Consider the following 15,614-nt stretch of genomic DNA (forward strand, 5'->3'; position numbering starts at 1 on the left):
CTCATTCTTTCCCTCGCTTCTCGACTCACTTCGTCTTTCAACTCCTCATTCACTCACTCTCTCATTCCATCCCTCCACAAAAAGAGATCCAGTTCCCTTCTTCCTGTCTGTTCTATCGTCCTCACTTCCTTTCTTCCTTCCTCAATCTCTCATTCTTTCCCTCACTTCTCCACTCTCTTCGTCTTTCAACTCCTCATTCACTCACTCTCTCATTCCATCCCTCCAGAAAGAGATATCCAGTTCCCTTCTTCCTGTCTGTTCTGTCCTCATTTCCTGTCTCCCTTCCTCAATCTCTCATTCTTTCCCTCACTTATCCACTCACTTCGTCTTTCAACTCCTCATTCACTCACTCTCTCATTCCATCCCTCCAGAAAGAGATATCCAGTTCCCTTCTTCCTGTCTGTTCTGTCCTCACTTCCTTTCTCCCTTCCTCAATCCCTCATTCTTTCCCTCACTTCTCCACTCACTTCGTCTTTCAACTCCTCATTCACTCACTCTCTCATTCCATCCCTCCAGAAAGAGATATCCAGTTCCCTTCTTCCTGTCTGTCCTATCGTCCTCACTTCCTTTCTCCCTCCCTCAATTCCTCATTTTTTTCCCTCACTTCTCGACTCACTTCGTCTTTCAACTCCTCATTCACTCACTCTCTCATTCCATCCCTCCAGAAAGAGATATCCAGTACTCTTTTTTCCTGTCTGTCCTATCGTCCTCACTTCCTGTCTCCCTCCCTCAATCTCTCACTCTTACTCACTACACACTCACTCACTCATTCCCTTTACTTACTCTCTCTCCCTTCCTTTATCCCTCATTCATTCCCTCACTTCACTTACTCACACATTCCCTCCCTCACGCACTTCCTGTCTCACTATCCTTAACAGCAAACCTTCGTCCCTCACTCCCTCTCTCTCCCTCTCTGTCTCTCTCCCTCCCTTACGCCTTCACCTTGTATATAATTTATGTCCGCAACTCTCCGTCACTTTTTGCTTACTCGTAATACTCTCTTTCCTGTCCTCCCTCCCTTTCTTCCTTCCCTCCCTCCTTCCTATCCGCTGTAATCGCTTCTTTCCGCTCCCTTCTTCTCTCTTCCAACTGCTTTCCCGTTTCTCCTCCCTCTTCTCCCTCCTCCCTCCTTTCCTTCCTTTTCTCCTCACTGAATGCCATCCTTCTTTCCTCTCCTTCCCTTCCTCCTTCATCACCTTTTCGTGCTTTTTACTCTCTTTTACTCTCCGCTGTTTCTTCCCCTTCTTACTTTCCTTCTTCCCTCTCCCTTCTCGTCCTCTCTTTCTTCTTCAGTATCTTCACCTACTTATTCCTGTCTTCCCTTCCTCTTTTCTTCCTTCCCTCCTTCCTTCCTTTCCTCACTTAACATCCCCCGTCTTCCATTCTTCCATCTAGTCAACATCTCCCTTCTTCCATCTCCCTCCCTCCCTCCAACATCTTCATACCCTTTTCCTGTCCCTCCCTCCCTCCCTTTCTCACCTTCCTTCTTCCCTCTTCCCCTCCTCATTCAGCCCCTTCAGGTACTCACCATTTCTTCTTCTTGGTTGGCTCGGCGGGGGCTTCAGGGTCTCCTCCAGCGGCGGGAGTTTCCGTGGCGCCGTACAGCTGCGTGGCCTTCGTGTTCACGCCCTCCTCGACGCTGCCCTCCGCGCCGCCGTCGAATCTCTCGTACTTAGACATCGTTCACAGTGGAAGGATGTCAGAATCGGTTCCTCAGCGTATATGAAGCACTTGACCCTCGGTGGATAGGCTGACAGAGGTGGTAATGTTCCAAAGGGCCTTAGAAGCTATCTCTTAGCCTGTTTGAAGCGTTTGACCTACTGTAGATGAGATGACAGAGGTTCTTATGTTCCAAAGGGCATTAGAATCGGTTCCTCAGAGTGTTTGAATTGCTTGACCCGCGGTAGATCGACTGACAGAGGTAATATTTCTTCTAAGGGCGTTCAAATCAGCCTCTTTGCATGGTTAAACCGCTAGGCATATGGAAGAGGGGCTTAGCTTCTTTCTCCAAGGTCCTCAGAATCTTAGGAGCGGCCCTTGAGTCTATTAAAGCACTGGACGCGAGAGTTAATAAGGCAATGCAGACGTTTATGTCCCCAAGTAGTTCAGAAGGTTAGCGCTGGACACACGGTTGCAATTATGTCCTCAAGTACCTCAGAACGTCAGGTGTCCTCTCAGCGTGTTTGCACCGCTGGAAACACGCGAGTTCAGAGCACATCCGCCACACAGTCTCTTTGGGTCAGGAACACGCTCATAACACTACCACTTGGGCTTGTAAACACACGCTCAGAGGTCACAGCACGCGGTACACAGCATAGTCACAGTCAGCTGATACACGCCTCTCGTTTTAGATATGCATGAAATAATAACACATCCAACCTTCTCTTTACACAGTCTGAACCTCCCCTTTATGTCAGAGTGAGAAACATGTGACACTCAGCTAGTATTCCTTCACAAGCCAACTCCGTCACTGTTCTTCGGGGGCCCCAAGAACCCTACGACGCAGAAGTTCGCAAAACACACACACACCAAGACTACATTCAGGACCTCGGTGGGGCTCCTAACACGTCTTGAAGCGAGAGTTCGGACGGAAGAATGCGCTCACCTCACTCAACAGACCTCCTCCGACACACATACAAGCACCTTCAGGGTCTTCCAAGGCTCAAACGCACACATCTAGAGCTTGAGGCGGCTGGTGACGAAATGGCGTTGGCGGTGCGTTGATCGTAGCGGGAGGAACGAGGAAGCGAGCGAGCGGGAGGGAGTGACTGGTGGACTGGCGGGAATCGGTTCAAGGAGTGGGCTGGGCCTGGGCTGGAGGGTCTCTGTTTGGGAGCGCGTGAGTGTGTGCGTGCGTGCCGGCACACGTGCTAACGCTGAGTGAGGGAGAGTCACACCACACACACATACAGACACACACACGCGCACACACACAACGGCAGCACCTCTCTTCCGTCCCCTTGAGGCTGTGTGTACATGTGTGTGTGTATGTGTGGGGAGGGGATGGGAAGGGGGCCAAGGGAGTGATGGATAGGCTTTGTGGGGACGAAAGTTACGGAGGACGAAGAGAGTTACGGAGGAGTGAGTGCAGGAATGGGAGGGAGAGAGAAAAGGAGGGAGGGGAGGAGAGATGGGGAGACGGAAGGGTGAGTGCAGGAATGGGAGGGAGAGAGAAAAGGAGGGAGGGAGAGACTGTCGTAGGAGGGAAAGGGAGATGAAGAAAGAGGAGAAAAGTAAAAGTCGTGGAAGAGTCGTATAAGGGTCGTAGGAGAGAGTAGAAGTCGCAGAAGAGTAGAAGTTGTAGAAGAGTCGTAGAAGAGAGGAGAAGTCGTACAAGAGTCGTAGAAGAGAACAGAAGCCGCAGAAGAATCATAGACGAGGGTAGCAGTCGTAGAAGAGAACAGAAGCCGCAGAGGAGTCGTAAAATTGAAAGGGATTTGAAGAAGGACGGGAGTAAGGTTAGTGTCGTAGAGGAGAAAGGGAGATGTAGAAAGAGAGGAAGGAGAGGAAGGGAGTGTGAACTTAATGCGGGAAGGGGGATGTAATGTGTAAGGGAATGTGAAGGCAGGATGTTTGATTTAAGATAAGAAAGATAAGGAAAAAAACATGGAGGAGGAGGAGGAAGGAGGAGGAAGGAGAGACGGAGATAGGGACGGAGGAAGAGAAGCAGGAGGAGGAAGGAAATATAACGTGGGAGGAAAACAATAGCAATAAGAAGAACAACAAAAACGAGAATAAGGAGAGAAGACGAGGAGAGAGAGAGAGAGAGAGAGAGAGAGAGCAGAGAGCAGAGGAATGTGTTTCAACCGCTTATCTCTAATTACATAATGACACAACTGAGGAAACGAAAGTAAAGTTATGGCGGGAAAGCGAGCCGTTAATGCGAAGGAGAAAGATTCGTAAAAGATAATGAGAAAAGGAAGGAGGGAGAAGGAAAACGAAATATATGAAACAACGAAGGAAATGCTCATATCTTATACGTAAAAGGAATAATGAGAATAGGGAGAAGGGAGAAAGGGAAGGAAAATAAAGGAAACAAGGAAGAAAAAAATGGTCTCTTCTTTTATTTTTTTATGGGAAAGGAAATTAAGAAGAAAACAAGGGAAAGGGGAAGGAAAATAAAGGAAACAAGGAAGAAAAAATGGTCTTCTCTTTTATTTTTTTGTGGGAAAGGAAATTAAGAAAAAAAAAACAGGGAAAGGGGAAGGAAAATAAAGGAAACAAGGAAGAAAAAAACTGTCTTCTCTTCTTTTCTTTTTAGTGGGAAAGGAAATTAAGAAAAATAAAAACAAGGAAAAGATCTCATTTTTCTTGTCTTCTTTTTTCTTTTTGATGGGAAAGGAAATCAAGGAAACAATAAACAAGGGAAAGGTCTCATTTTTCTTCTCTTTGTTTTTCTTGTTTAGTGGGAAAGGAAATTAAGAAAAGAAAGACAAGGAAAAGATCTCATTTTTCTTGTCTTCTTTTTTCTTTTTGATTGGAAAGGAAATTTAGGAAACAATAACAAGGGAAAGGTCTCATTTTTCTTTTCTTTGTTTTTCTTTTTTAGTGGGAAAGGAAATTAAGAAAAAAAAAACAAGGAAAAGATCTCATTTTTCTTCTCATTTTTTTTCCTTTTCAGTTCTTACACGTATGTCAAGATTCCTCCGCGGAAAATGACGCAACCAAATCTGAGCGCCTTTCTCTTTACTAGTTTCGCAAAGTAAATGACCAAAACTAAATTGCATACAAATTTCATTACTTCCAGAACTAAATTAAACTGAATCTTCCCTTTTTCCACTTGTAGAATTTAATAGATTGGTCTTTTTTTTCACTTCTAGAACTAAATTAAACTGAATCTTCGCTTTTTCCACTTGAAGAACTTAATAGATTGGTCTTTTTTTTCACTTCTAGAACTAAATTAAACTGAATCTTCCCTTTTTCCATTTGTAGAACTTAATAGATTGTTCTTTTTTTTCACTTCTAGAATTAAATTAAACTGAATCTTCCCTTTTCCACTTGTAGAACTAAATAGATTGTTCTTTTTTTTCACTTCTAGAACTAAATTAAACTGAATCTTCGCTTTTTCCACTTGTAGAACTTGATAGATTGTTCTTTTTTTTCACTTCTAGAACTAAGTTAAACTGAATCTTCCCTTTTTCCACTTGTAGAACTAAATAGATTGTTCTTTTTTTTCACTTCTAGAACTAAATTAAACTGAATCTTCGCTTTTTCCACTTGTAGAACTTGATAGATTGGTCTTTTTTTCACTTCTAGAACCAAACTAGACCACATTGTTTCCTTCTGCCTTGCGTTATGAAGAGAGCGTTACAGGATTTATAGATATAGCTTATTCTTAACCCTAACTTAAATAATGATAATGATAATGATAGTAATAATAATAAATACATGTTTCTTTCGTGTTATGCAGTATTAGTTGTTTTTTTCTATTTAAACTATCATTTTTTTTCTATCATCTGCTATTTTTGTGACCTCGTATTTAACATTTACTTAGCTTTCATTGCAACACGAGAAAATTCATTATCTAGGGGTTTTTTTTTCAGGTATATAATAAAGTTTTTCGTTCGTTTCAATTTGACTTTCATCTGTTTTTATTTCTTTCACATTCGAGTCTCCGTCAGCCATCAACAAAAGAAGTATTACACGACAATACAATATGCGAAGGCTGTGTCAGGAATGGATTAGCGTTCCATTAATTTCTACAGCATACATTTATAACTCGTTCTGTGTCTTTATTCAACTTCCAAATTTAATGACAGAAATAGTAATGATAACAGTAACCTTTTCATTACCAACAGGCAGAATGGGTGTCTTTAGAAGCAGCAACAACACCACCAACACCACCAACACCAGCAGAAGCACCAGCAGGAGGAACAGGAGAGCAGAGAGACAGATCTTGCGGTGACAACACTTCAAGATGACCCGATCAGCGCGCCACCACCCCCAGCGCCACCTCCCCGCGCACCACCACCATCATCTCCCCCACCACCGCCTCCCCCTCGGGCCGGACACGGGAATCGAACTTGAGCCCTTAGTGGATGCAGGTCGAGAGACGCCACCCATTGACCAGATACATTATCCTCTGAGGCAGGTGAGTGGGTTGACAGGTGTGTGTGTGTGTGTTTGTTTGTTTGTGTTTTTTTATGTAAGTCTATATCTATCTATCTTTCTGTTAGTCGATTCAGTCTATCCAATATGTGTGTGTGTTTGTGTATCTTGTGATCTTTTTTTTTTCTTTTTATCTTCCGGTCTATGTTTGCCTGTCAACTCATCCCTCCATCTACCTCTGAAGTGAAAATTCCGTCTGTTTTGTCTATCTGCAAGCTTATTTTCCGTCTGTCTATCCATTTATCTTTGAAACGAGAAATCTGTCTGTCTTTGTCTATCCTTGTTTTACTTTCCTATCTATCTATCAATGACATATCGATCTGTATACCTTTTCATTTATTCTTATCATGAAAAATCTGTTTGTCTGTCTGTCCATCTATCATGTCTGTCTGTCTATCTATTTTGTTTACTGGTTATCTCTTTATCTATCTGTCTGTCTACCTTTTTACCTCTGTCAGTCTGCGTGTTTATCTGTCTATCCAACCTTTACATCGAGAACCACACACTCACTCCCCAAACATCCGTGAAGTGTGCGGACGTGCCCGTACATGAGTTATGGCTTCGGGCTCCTCCACACCTGGCCGAGTCATTAGCGGCGGAATGTTACCTGCGCGTTACACTGTCCGTAGACTACCCGGATGTCACGCTTGACCCCCCCGTGCTGATGAGGGGTTTTTTCTTTCTTTTTTTTCTCTCTCTCATTTGTGGGTTAGAGGTCATGGAAACGGTCTTGAGAACAGAACAGAGAACAGATGTTTTATTTTTTTAACGTTACTTCTTTTCCAGGTTGTGTATTTTTTCATGGTCACAATCTTTGTATGATGATTATCTTTCTTTCCCTCTGTCTTTCTCTCTATGACTCTCTCGTATAGAACCGGTTTTGAGAACAGAATACGGAACAGAACATTTCTTTTCTTTTTTAATATTGCTTCCTCTCCAGATTGATTTTTTTTTTTTTTTTTTTTTTTTTTTTAGTATATCATGGTCACTAATTTTGTATACTGGTTATGTCTTTCTTTCTCTGTGTCTACCTTATCTTTCTCCCCTCAGGACCTGTCTGAGGGGGGGCGGGCGCGGGGGTCCGGGGGGGGCTGCGCGGCGCTCCCCCACGTGGGTCTCTTCATGGCCGTCATCTCGTCGCTCTTCTTCTCCCTGTGTTCCCTCATCGTCAAGGTCAGTGTGGCAGCGAAGCCCCATCAGAGGGTCACGGTTCATTGGTCTCAAGGCGGCGGAAGACGCGACGCTTGGCTGGTGTTGTGTTGACCGCCGCGTCGGCTTTCACTTTGTATATGATTGAATGGTTAAACTTAATGATGCTCACATGTGTACATTACGCATTCATGAATAAGCCTCTGTTTCTTTGTGGTTGGTTAAAAAATATACGTAGTAATGTTGTTTGTATGTGCAGCTTTCGTTTGTCCACACGTGGCATTACTGAGACTCACTCTTGCTGTAAGGTTCTTGTACACGACTCTCCTTCCTGGCCCCTCCAGTAATGTGCCTTCTGTCGACAGCTGCTGGGCGACGTGAACCCGATGGAGCTGGCAGTGTTCAGGTTCGTTGGCATCCTGCTGCCGACGCTGCCGCTGCTGGTGCGCCGCGCCGACCCGCCCTTCCCCAAGGGGCGGCGCCTCATGCTGATCCTCCGCGGCCTCGTGGGCGCGGTGTCGCTCATGCTACAGTTCTACGCCTTCAGACACATGCCGCTCGCCGACGCCTCCGTCATCATCTTCAGCGTGCCGGTGTTCGTGGCGGTGTTCGCACGCGTGTTCCTGGGCGAGCCCTGCGGCCTCTTCCACGGCGTGGTCATCCTGCTCACCATCGCCGGCGTGGTGCTCATCGCCCGCCCGCCGCTGCTCTTCGGATCGTTATCGGAGGCCTACACCACCGAGAACTGGTGGGGCGTGGCGGCGGCCGTGGGCGCCACGGTGGTGGCCGCCAACGTGTACGTCATCCTGCGGGTGCTGAAGGGCCTCCACTTCTCTGTGATCATGACCAACTTCGCGATCGTGGCGCTGTGCCTCACGCCCGTCGTGTCCTGGATCAGCGGGCACTTAAGCGTCCCGCGCTGCGGCTACGAGCGCTACTTGATCCTGGCCATCGGCGTATTCAGCTTCGGGGGGCAGATCCTGCTGACGAAGGCACTGCAGCTGGAGCAGGCGGGGCCAGTGTCCATCGCGCGCACGGCGGACGTGGTGTTCGCCTTCATCTGGCAGGCCGTGTTCTTCGAGGAGCTCCCCGACCTGCTGAGCCTGCTGGGGGCGCTGCTGGTGATCTCGTGTGTGTTCCTGACGGGTCTCCGCAAGTGGCTGCTGTCGCTGCCGCAGACCTCCGCCGCGCGACGCAGACTGCGCTGCCTCACCTGCTGACCTCCGCACCGCCGCACTCAGCATCGCCAACACCCGATATCAGAAGCCGCACACATAGTCGACTAGTCTCCTATGGTGTTTGCTTTCCAGAATGGCTGTGTGTCGCCTCGTTGTAGTCGCCGTAGTGTTAGCGTAGACGGAAAGATACAGACGATCGATTCCTTCCCTCCCTTCCTCTGTACGCTACACCTTGAGTCTCTTCCCTGTCCCTGTAAACCCTTCGTTGTGTGGACGTTTTACACTGTTGAGTCAGTCCGTTAGTCAATCAGTCTGTCAGTATTTACCTCAGTATTGAAGCTGTTGTGTTTCGTAATAGGACACACACACACACACACACACACACACACACACACACACACACACACACACACACACACACACACACACACACACACACACACACACACACACACACACACACACACATGCACGCGTAACAAGGTGCTGTGAAGTCCGTTACAGTATCACGGTTTGTACTCATGTGTTTCGTGTTTTCCCGGGCTGCGACGAGTGGCGTGGAATTCCCGTGTGAAAAGAGAAATTAAATTGTAACTTAACTAATATTGAACATGTGTCTCAGTGTGAAAGGCGGCGGCGGCGGCGGTGAAGACGGCATCGACACCACCACCATCACCACCACCACCACCACCACCATCACCACCACCATTACCCTCACAGCCATGCACACTCCCCATCAAGTCACGTCACGCCTGGCACCGCAGCTCACGAGGCACAGCAACAGAGTCACGAGTGCTGGCAAGACATGAGGAGCGTCGAGAGGCGAGTGGCAAGAGTTAAGACGAATAGACCTTCAAGAGGGAAGCGAATGACACACACAAGTCCACTTCGAGTCCACTTCGAGTCCACTTCGATCTTCAATGTTTAAACTCCTCAACTCTCCCTATAGTATTATCATTGTATTTCCTTGTATTATCACTCCAGAAGGCGGCAAGTAGAAGACCGGTGAACCTTCAGGAGTAGCAGGAGTGACGTTCCTTCTTTGATGTCTCCCTGGAACCTCAACTTCGTCTTGTAATCTTAGTAACGAGACGAGACTAAGACGCCGCCAACCACGGAACGTTTTCTCCCACACTCACTCCTTGGAACGTTTGCGGCGCGTCGAGACTGTCACAAGAGAATCAAATGTATTCTTCAGCTGTATTTTAGAAGCCATAAAGTATCTAGAAACTGTAGTGCCTCAGTGAAGGAAGGTGTCCCAGGAGAAGTTTTTTTGGGGGGGTGACTCGTCTTTCTTCGCCTCCCTCTCCTCCTCCTCCTCTTGGTCTCGGTTTTGTCTTTGCAACGGTACCTTGTTTATCCATTCTCACATGTCGTGGTCTCTGTTTTGTGTATTCTCCTTCGGTTTCTTACACTTTCATTTCCTCCTTGGTTTTCTTTCCGTTTTCTCTTTATTCAAGGTTTTCAAAGGGTAACTTTCTTAACTAATGTGAAAAGTGCATTGTCTACGAAAGAGGAAGGAGAAGAGAGAAGGAGAGATAAAGAAAGGAAGGAGGAGAGAGGGCGAGGAAAGGCAAGGCAGGTCCCCATATTTCACTTTTGCAGAAAACCTAAAACTTAAGCAGCATTTATAGCACACAAATCACTGAGAAGAAAGAGACGATGTGAGTTAGGAGTAAGTGGTAGACTCGTTTGTTTGTTTCCGGTGTGTGTGGACGTGGTAGGTTAGGCTCAGTGTGTAGCCCTGGCCTCGTGTGTACAGGTCTTGCAGTCAGCCTGGGTCCGGAGCGTAAGTGGCGTCTTTGCACATGGGAAGATCGAAAGAATATCAATAGATTATCTTGAAATAGCTCCGATGACATTATCAGCTGGGAAGATTGACTGAGGCGGCTTTTGAAAGTATTATAAAAAATAGTTCTATTAAATAATTTTACTATTGTTTTTATCGGTGTCGCAGACGCCGATCAACAGATTTTCCATCTTCTTGTTGATGGTGTTGTTCTCTTCAAGATGTTTTCCTGGCCTACCCATGCATTGTAGACATGACATTGTTTAATAACATTTGTTAGTCCTGATGAACCCTACAACATAGTCAGTTTTTTATTTATTTATTTATTTATTTATTTATTTATTTATTTTTTTTTTTTTTTACGTCGGCCTGTGGCGCCGGTAGGCCTTCATAGTAGGGACTAATGGTCTGCCCCAGCCCGTTGTGGCGCAAGCAAGTGTTTATAGTGGCGTCATCTTTAATTTTCAGTACTTTCCATTTTAGACCCCAAGTTGCATAATATAAATTGTTGGGGGGGTGTTGGAGGGTCATGCGACGCCGATCTAGCACAGTTTTTGTGTTATTAACACTTGTTATATTGTTTTAATAGTCATAGATAATGAGAGTAATGCATAATCTATTATCGCCTCTATCCGTCATATTATTTGCACATTTTCGCACTACTTTCCTTTGAAAACGATTGTATGAAGACGTCACTTGAACCCGAAGGTCATATTCTCAAACGTTTCGGCGCTCACACACTCACATTTGATAAGGCTTTCGTCGACGTTGCTGCAGCCCGTATTTCCATGGGTAGTTTTATGAGCTTAGTGATAGTTTGACGAGTCTTCCGCACCAAGAACGTGGAAGACACTCACGAGAACTCGACTCATCTCCTTTGTGGCCTTGGAAATAGATGTGAGAGCCGAAAGCGTCTTAGAGCCGATTTCACAGTCCAACACAGTGTCTTTGTAAACAGCCCGAACCAAACTATAGAATCCCATACAATCCAAAATGGTGAGGTCTTCGATGCCACACTAAATACACAAGACTTTTCCTGTATAGTTTCGTCAAATTTGTGAACTTAAATACAAACACCAGATACTATACAAGGAAATTTCGAAGGCTCTGGTATTGGTTTGGGAGCTTACTAACCCATCATGGGGAACTGAAACTGGCCCTAAGAACACGGGGCTTAGCGATGCGCAGCGGCTGGGAGACCTGGAACACACTGAAGCCTTGGTGTTGCCCATTGCTAGCAGGTAGGGCAGAGCAGCAGACTTGTGTGATGAGGTTTGTTAAAAGATATAGATAGATAATTAGAGAGAGGGAGAGATTAATTTAAGCAAGTAGATGGGTGAGTATGAAGCCCAGTCGTGTGTGTGTGTGTATGTATGTATAACCGTATGTGTGTATGAGTGTGTGTAGTGATGTTTGCGTTTCCGTGTATGTATGTGTGTATGTACGTTCGCAGACATTGTACGCTGTTTTATATGTATTTATAGAGTATCTTAGAGGTGGAAATATTAAAATGTACTTGAGAGTTTTATAAGGTTACGGTTTTTGTATAGAGCAAGTGATAGAGGCTTAGAAGACGATGATGATGATGATGATGATAAGAGAGAGAGAGAGAGAGAGAGAGAGAGAGAGAGAGAGAGAGAGAGAGAGAGAGAGAGAGAGAGAGAGAGAGAGTTATAGATTTTAGTAGCAACATATCATTTAATTATTAGTTTCGAGTTTTTGTTTTAGCTCTAAGATCTTTTTTTTTTTGTAATATAGAGAAATGTAATGAGCTTTGTGTGTGTGTGTGTGTGTGTGTGTGTGTGTGTGTTTAGTAAGGTAGGATAATGATTTCTTATGTCCTTCTTCTTCTTCTTCCTCTTCTTCTTCTTCTCCTCTTCATCTTATTATACTCCTTCTTCTTTTTCTTCTTTTTTCCTGTTCTTCTTTTCCATTCATCTCCATTTTCCTTTCTTTTTCGAAGTCTTAAATATTCTTACAATTAATCATCGTATTATTTATTTTCTTTTTTCTTCCTTACTAATTTTTTCTACTTTTTTTTTCAATCTGTCTCCTTGTAACTGATCCACTCTCAACCAACAAACAAACAAACAGGAAAGAAAACAACAAAACAAAGGAAGACAAAAACACAACCATAACAAACACCAAGACAAAAAAAAAGGAGAGTAAATCAGATCACCGTCAACTTCTTTTCTTTCTTTCTTCAATTTTTGTTTTCGGCTCTCACTCGATTTTGGGCGCGCGTGATGCCATTGTGTTCGGTCCCGTCACGACCTGTCACGTTTTTGAAGTCACTCACGACGGAGACTTTAAGAAGAAAAAGAGTGCTGATAGGATAGGTCATGCTCGCTTTCTTTCCTTCCTTTCTTTTCCTCCTTCCCACTTTCTTATTTCCTTTCCTTCTTTCCCTCCCGTTTAGCAATCATGGTCTTTTCCTCTCTTTTATCCTGTTTTTTTTTCCTTCCTGCCTTTCTTCCTTTTTACTTTCTCTTTCCTATCTTTATTTATTTATTTACTTCTCCCCATTTCCTTTCCTCTCACTTTCGTTTAGCAATCTTGGTCTTTTCCTCCTCTTTTTTTCCTTCCTTCCCACTTTCTCTTTCTTATTTTTCTTTTCTTCCTTTTCCCGTTACTTTTTTATCTATTTCCTTAACTTCTCACTTTCTCTTTCTGTTCTTTATTTCCTTCGCTCCACTACGTATGCTTTTCTCCTTTTCTATTCCATTTCTTTCTTTCTCTCCTTCCTTTCTCTCCCACTTCCTCCTTCCTTCCTTCGTTCTCATACGCATCCCATAAGTCTGTCTATCGTTTTATCTGCCTCTCTTTCTCCCCTTATTCCTTCTCCTTTTCATTCATTCATACATACATTTCACACACACACACACACACACACAGACAGACGGAGTGACGTGAAAATATGAGGGCAAGAGGCGTTCAGTCCCGTTCTTTCTGCCTGCTTGCGTGTGTCAGGGAGAAAGTAAGGAAGAGGAGGAGGAGGAGGCGGAGGAAGGAAGGGAAGAAGCACAAAGAGGTAGGAATAGATGAAGGAGACAGAGGAAGGTAGGAAAAGTAAAAAATATGAGAAACAGAGATAGAACGTGAGGAGAAGGAAGATGGAAGGAAGAAGGAGAAGGAAGGAAGGGTGGAAACTGAAGGAACTAGGAAAAGGTGAAGGAAAAAGACGAGAAGCAAAAACAGTGAGAAAGAGAGAGATAGAGAGCGAGGGAGGAAGGAAGAGATGAGAAGGAGAGAGGAAAAAAAGGAAACTGAGGGAGATAGAAAGAGATAAAGGGAGGAAAGAGACAAAGGAAGAAGGCAAGGAGGGCAAAATAATGAGAAAGAGAGAGAGGAGGAGAGAAAGAGGGAGGACGGAGATAGAGGATGAAGGGTACGAAAGGTGAAAAGATGAGAGAAGAAAAAGAGATGGAGGAAATGGAAGAGAGAAAAGGGGAAGGCAATGAAAGGTTGTGATAAGAGATAACCTGACGAAGGAAGGCGACAGAGGGAGAGAGAAAGAGAGAGCAAGGAAATGGAGAGACAGACACAGTAAGGAAGAGAGAAAGAGAGAACGAAAGAACAGGAGATAGAAAGATAACGTAAAGACAGAAAGACCGAGGAAGGAAAGAGACGCAGAGGGAGAGAGAAATGAAGAGAGAAAAAGGAAGAAAGAAAGGAAGGAAGGACCAATGGAGGGGGAAGGGAGGAGGAAGAGGAAGAGGAAGGGCGTTAGCTGTCACGGAAAATCGCAGCGAAAGTAAGATTGCAAGATTTTTATGCAAGAGTTTCACAATGACGAATAGGGAGACCAGGAATAGAAGATGAAGTTGATAGTAGTAATGATGATGATGATGATAATGATAGAGTAGATAGAAGGTGATCATGATTTGTATATAGAGTGTTTTGAATGTTTTGGTTGTTAGTGATGTTTATTATTATTATTATTATTATTATTATTATTATTATTATTATTATTATTATTATTATTATTATTATTATTAAACGCTTGTGATGCCTCGTGTATGTGATTTATATTTCTTTTTTTTTTATTTACTTTTTCTCTTCCTTCTTTTATTACGTTTTTGCTTTTGTTGCGTTTTTTTCATTTATTTTATTCTTTGTTACTTTATTTTTCCTTTAGAGAGAGAGAGAGAGAGAGAGAGAGAGAGAGAGAGAGATGAAAACAACCACCACACCTCGGACACTGCATATTTTTTTCTTTCTTTTTCGTACTAATAAATTTCTTACTTATTCTTTTCTTTCTTCATTCTTCTCCTTTCTCTTGTAATCTTCTCTTTTTATATATTTTCTCTTCTCTTTCTTTCTTTCGACCTTTATCTCTTTGTTCTTTATTTCTTTTCTTTTTTCCTCGTAATTCTACTCTTTCTCTCCTTCTTCGCTATATATTTCTTTTATTTTCTTTCTCTTTTCTCCTCATTGTGTTTCTTTGTTATTATCTCAGGTCTGGTTTAATTTCGTTTTAATATTTTCTCTTTCCATCATTCATTCTTTCCTTATCTTCGCTCTACATTTCTTTTTATCTTCCATTTCTGTACACAATCTATTTCTCTCTTATTATCTTAGGTCTGTTTTGATTTTTTTATATATATTCTTTTCTCTCTCTCTTTCGTTAATTCCCTCGTTGCATATATCTTTTTTTTTACCCCCTTTTCTTCACATAATATTCCTCCATTATCATCTCAGGTCTCGTTTCAATCTTCTTTTTATATATTATTTTCTTCCTTTCATTCGTTCTCTCCTTCTTCGTTCTATATATCTCACTTTTCCTTTCTTTCGTTATTTCCTTCGTTCTATATATCTTCTTTTTGCTCCCCTTTCTGCACATAATATTCCTCTGTTATCATCTCGGGGTCGTCTGGTTTATAAGATCGACCTAACTCTGCATTTCGTGTCGCCCTCTCGCTCCTGTACACGCCACTTGAAAGATTTATATTATTACATGACTATAGAGATCCTGCAGTCGTCTTTGATTCAGTCCCCCCTTTACCCTGTGTTATCGCCCACTGTTGCATCCATTCTAGCACTCTCCGACCTTAGCTGTGGCGATTGGGTACGTCATGCGCAGAAGAAGACTGACTCTGGTGATGGTAGTGGTCGGGGTTGTATCTAGGAATGACTTTTATTTGTTATTTTAGGGGAATGTGTCACTTGAAATAAAGGGCAAAAGATCAGTGTAGGGGGTTAGGTTAGATTAGGTTACTTGTTATTCTTAAAGGGGTAGGTTATGTAGGTTTAATTTAGGGGGATGAGTTACGTTGTTTTGCGGTAGGTTGGGGTTGGTTAGTCTTTTTAGGGGTGGTTGGGTTAAGGATTTTTGGGAGTGAGTTAATTCAGGTTATTTTTGAGGGATAGGTTTTTTATTTATTTTGGGG

General features: G+C 43.6%; 1 protein-coding gene across 10 annotated transcripts in view; it reads left to right on the plus strand.

The window, feature by feature from the left end:
* The window catches only part of LOC126999805 (solute carrier family 35 member G1-like), a 134,508-nt gene extending 119,307 nt beyond the window's left edge, over positions 1–15,201 (plus strand). For all 10 annotated transcript variants that reach the window (XM_050862772.1, XM_050862773.1, XM_050862775.1 and 7 more), the window contains 3 exons: positions 5,799–6,091; positions 7,159–7,281; positions 7,623–15,201. In XM_050862772.1, coding sequence (XP_050718729.1) covers positions 5,918–6,091; positions 7,159–7,281; positions 7,623–8,477 — 1,152 coding nt within the window. In that variant the 5' untranslated portion in view covers positions 5,799–5,917 and the 3' untranslated portion in view covers positions 8,478–15,201. The remainder of the gene's footprint in view (positions 1–5,798; positions 6,092–7,158; positions 7,282–7,622) is intronic.
* Positions 15,202–15,614: the final 413 nt, after the last annotated feature.

Source organism: Eriocheir sinensis, chromosome 17 (genome assembly GCF_024679095.1).
Source record: "Eriocheir sinensis breed Jianghai 21 chromosome 17, ASM2467909v1, whole genome shotgun sequence".
NCBI lineage: Eukaryota > Metazoa > Arthropoda > Malacostraca > Decapoda > Varunidae > Eriocheir > Eriocheir sinensis.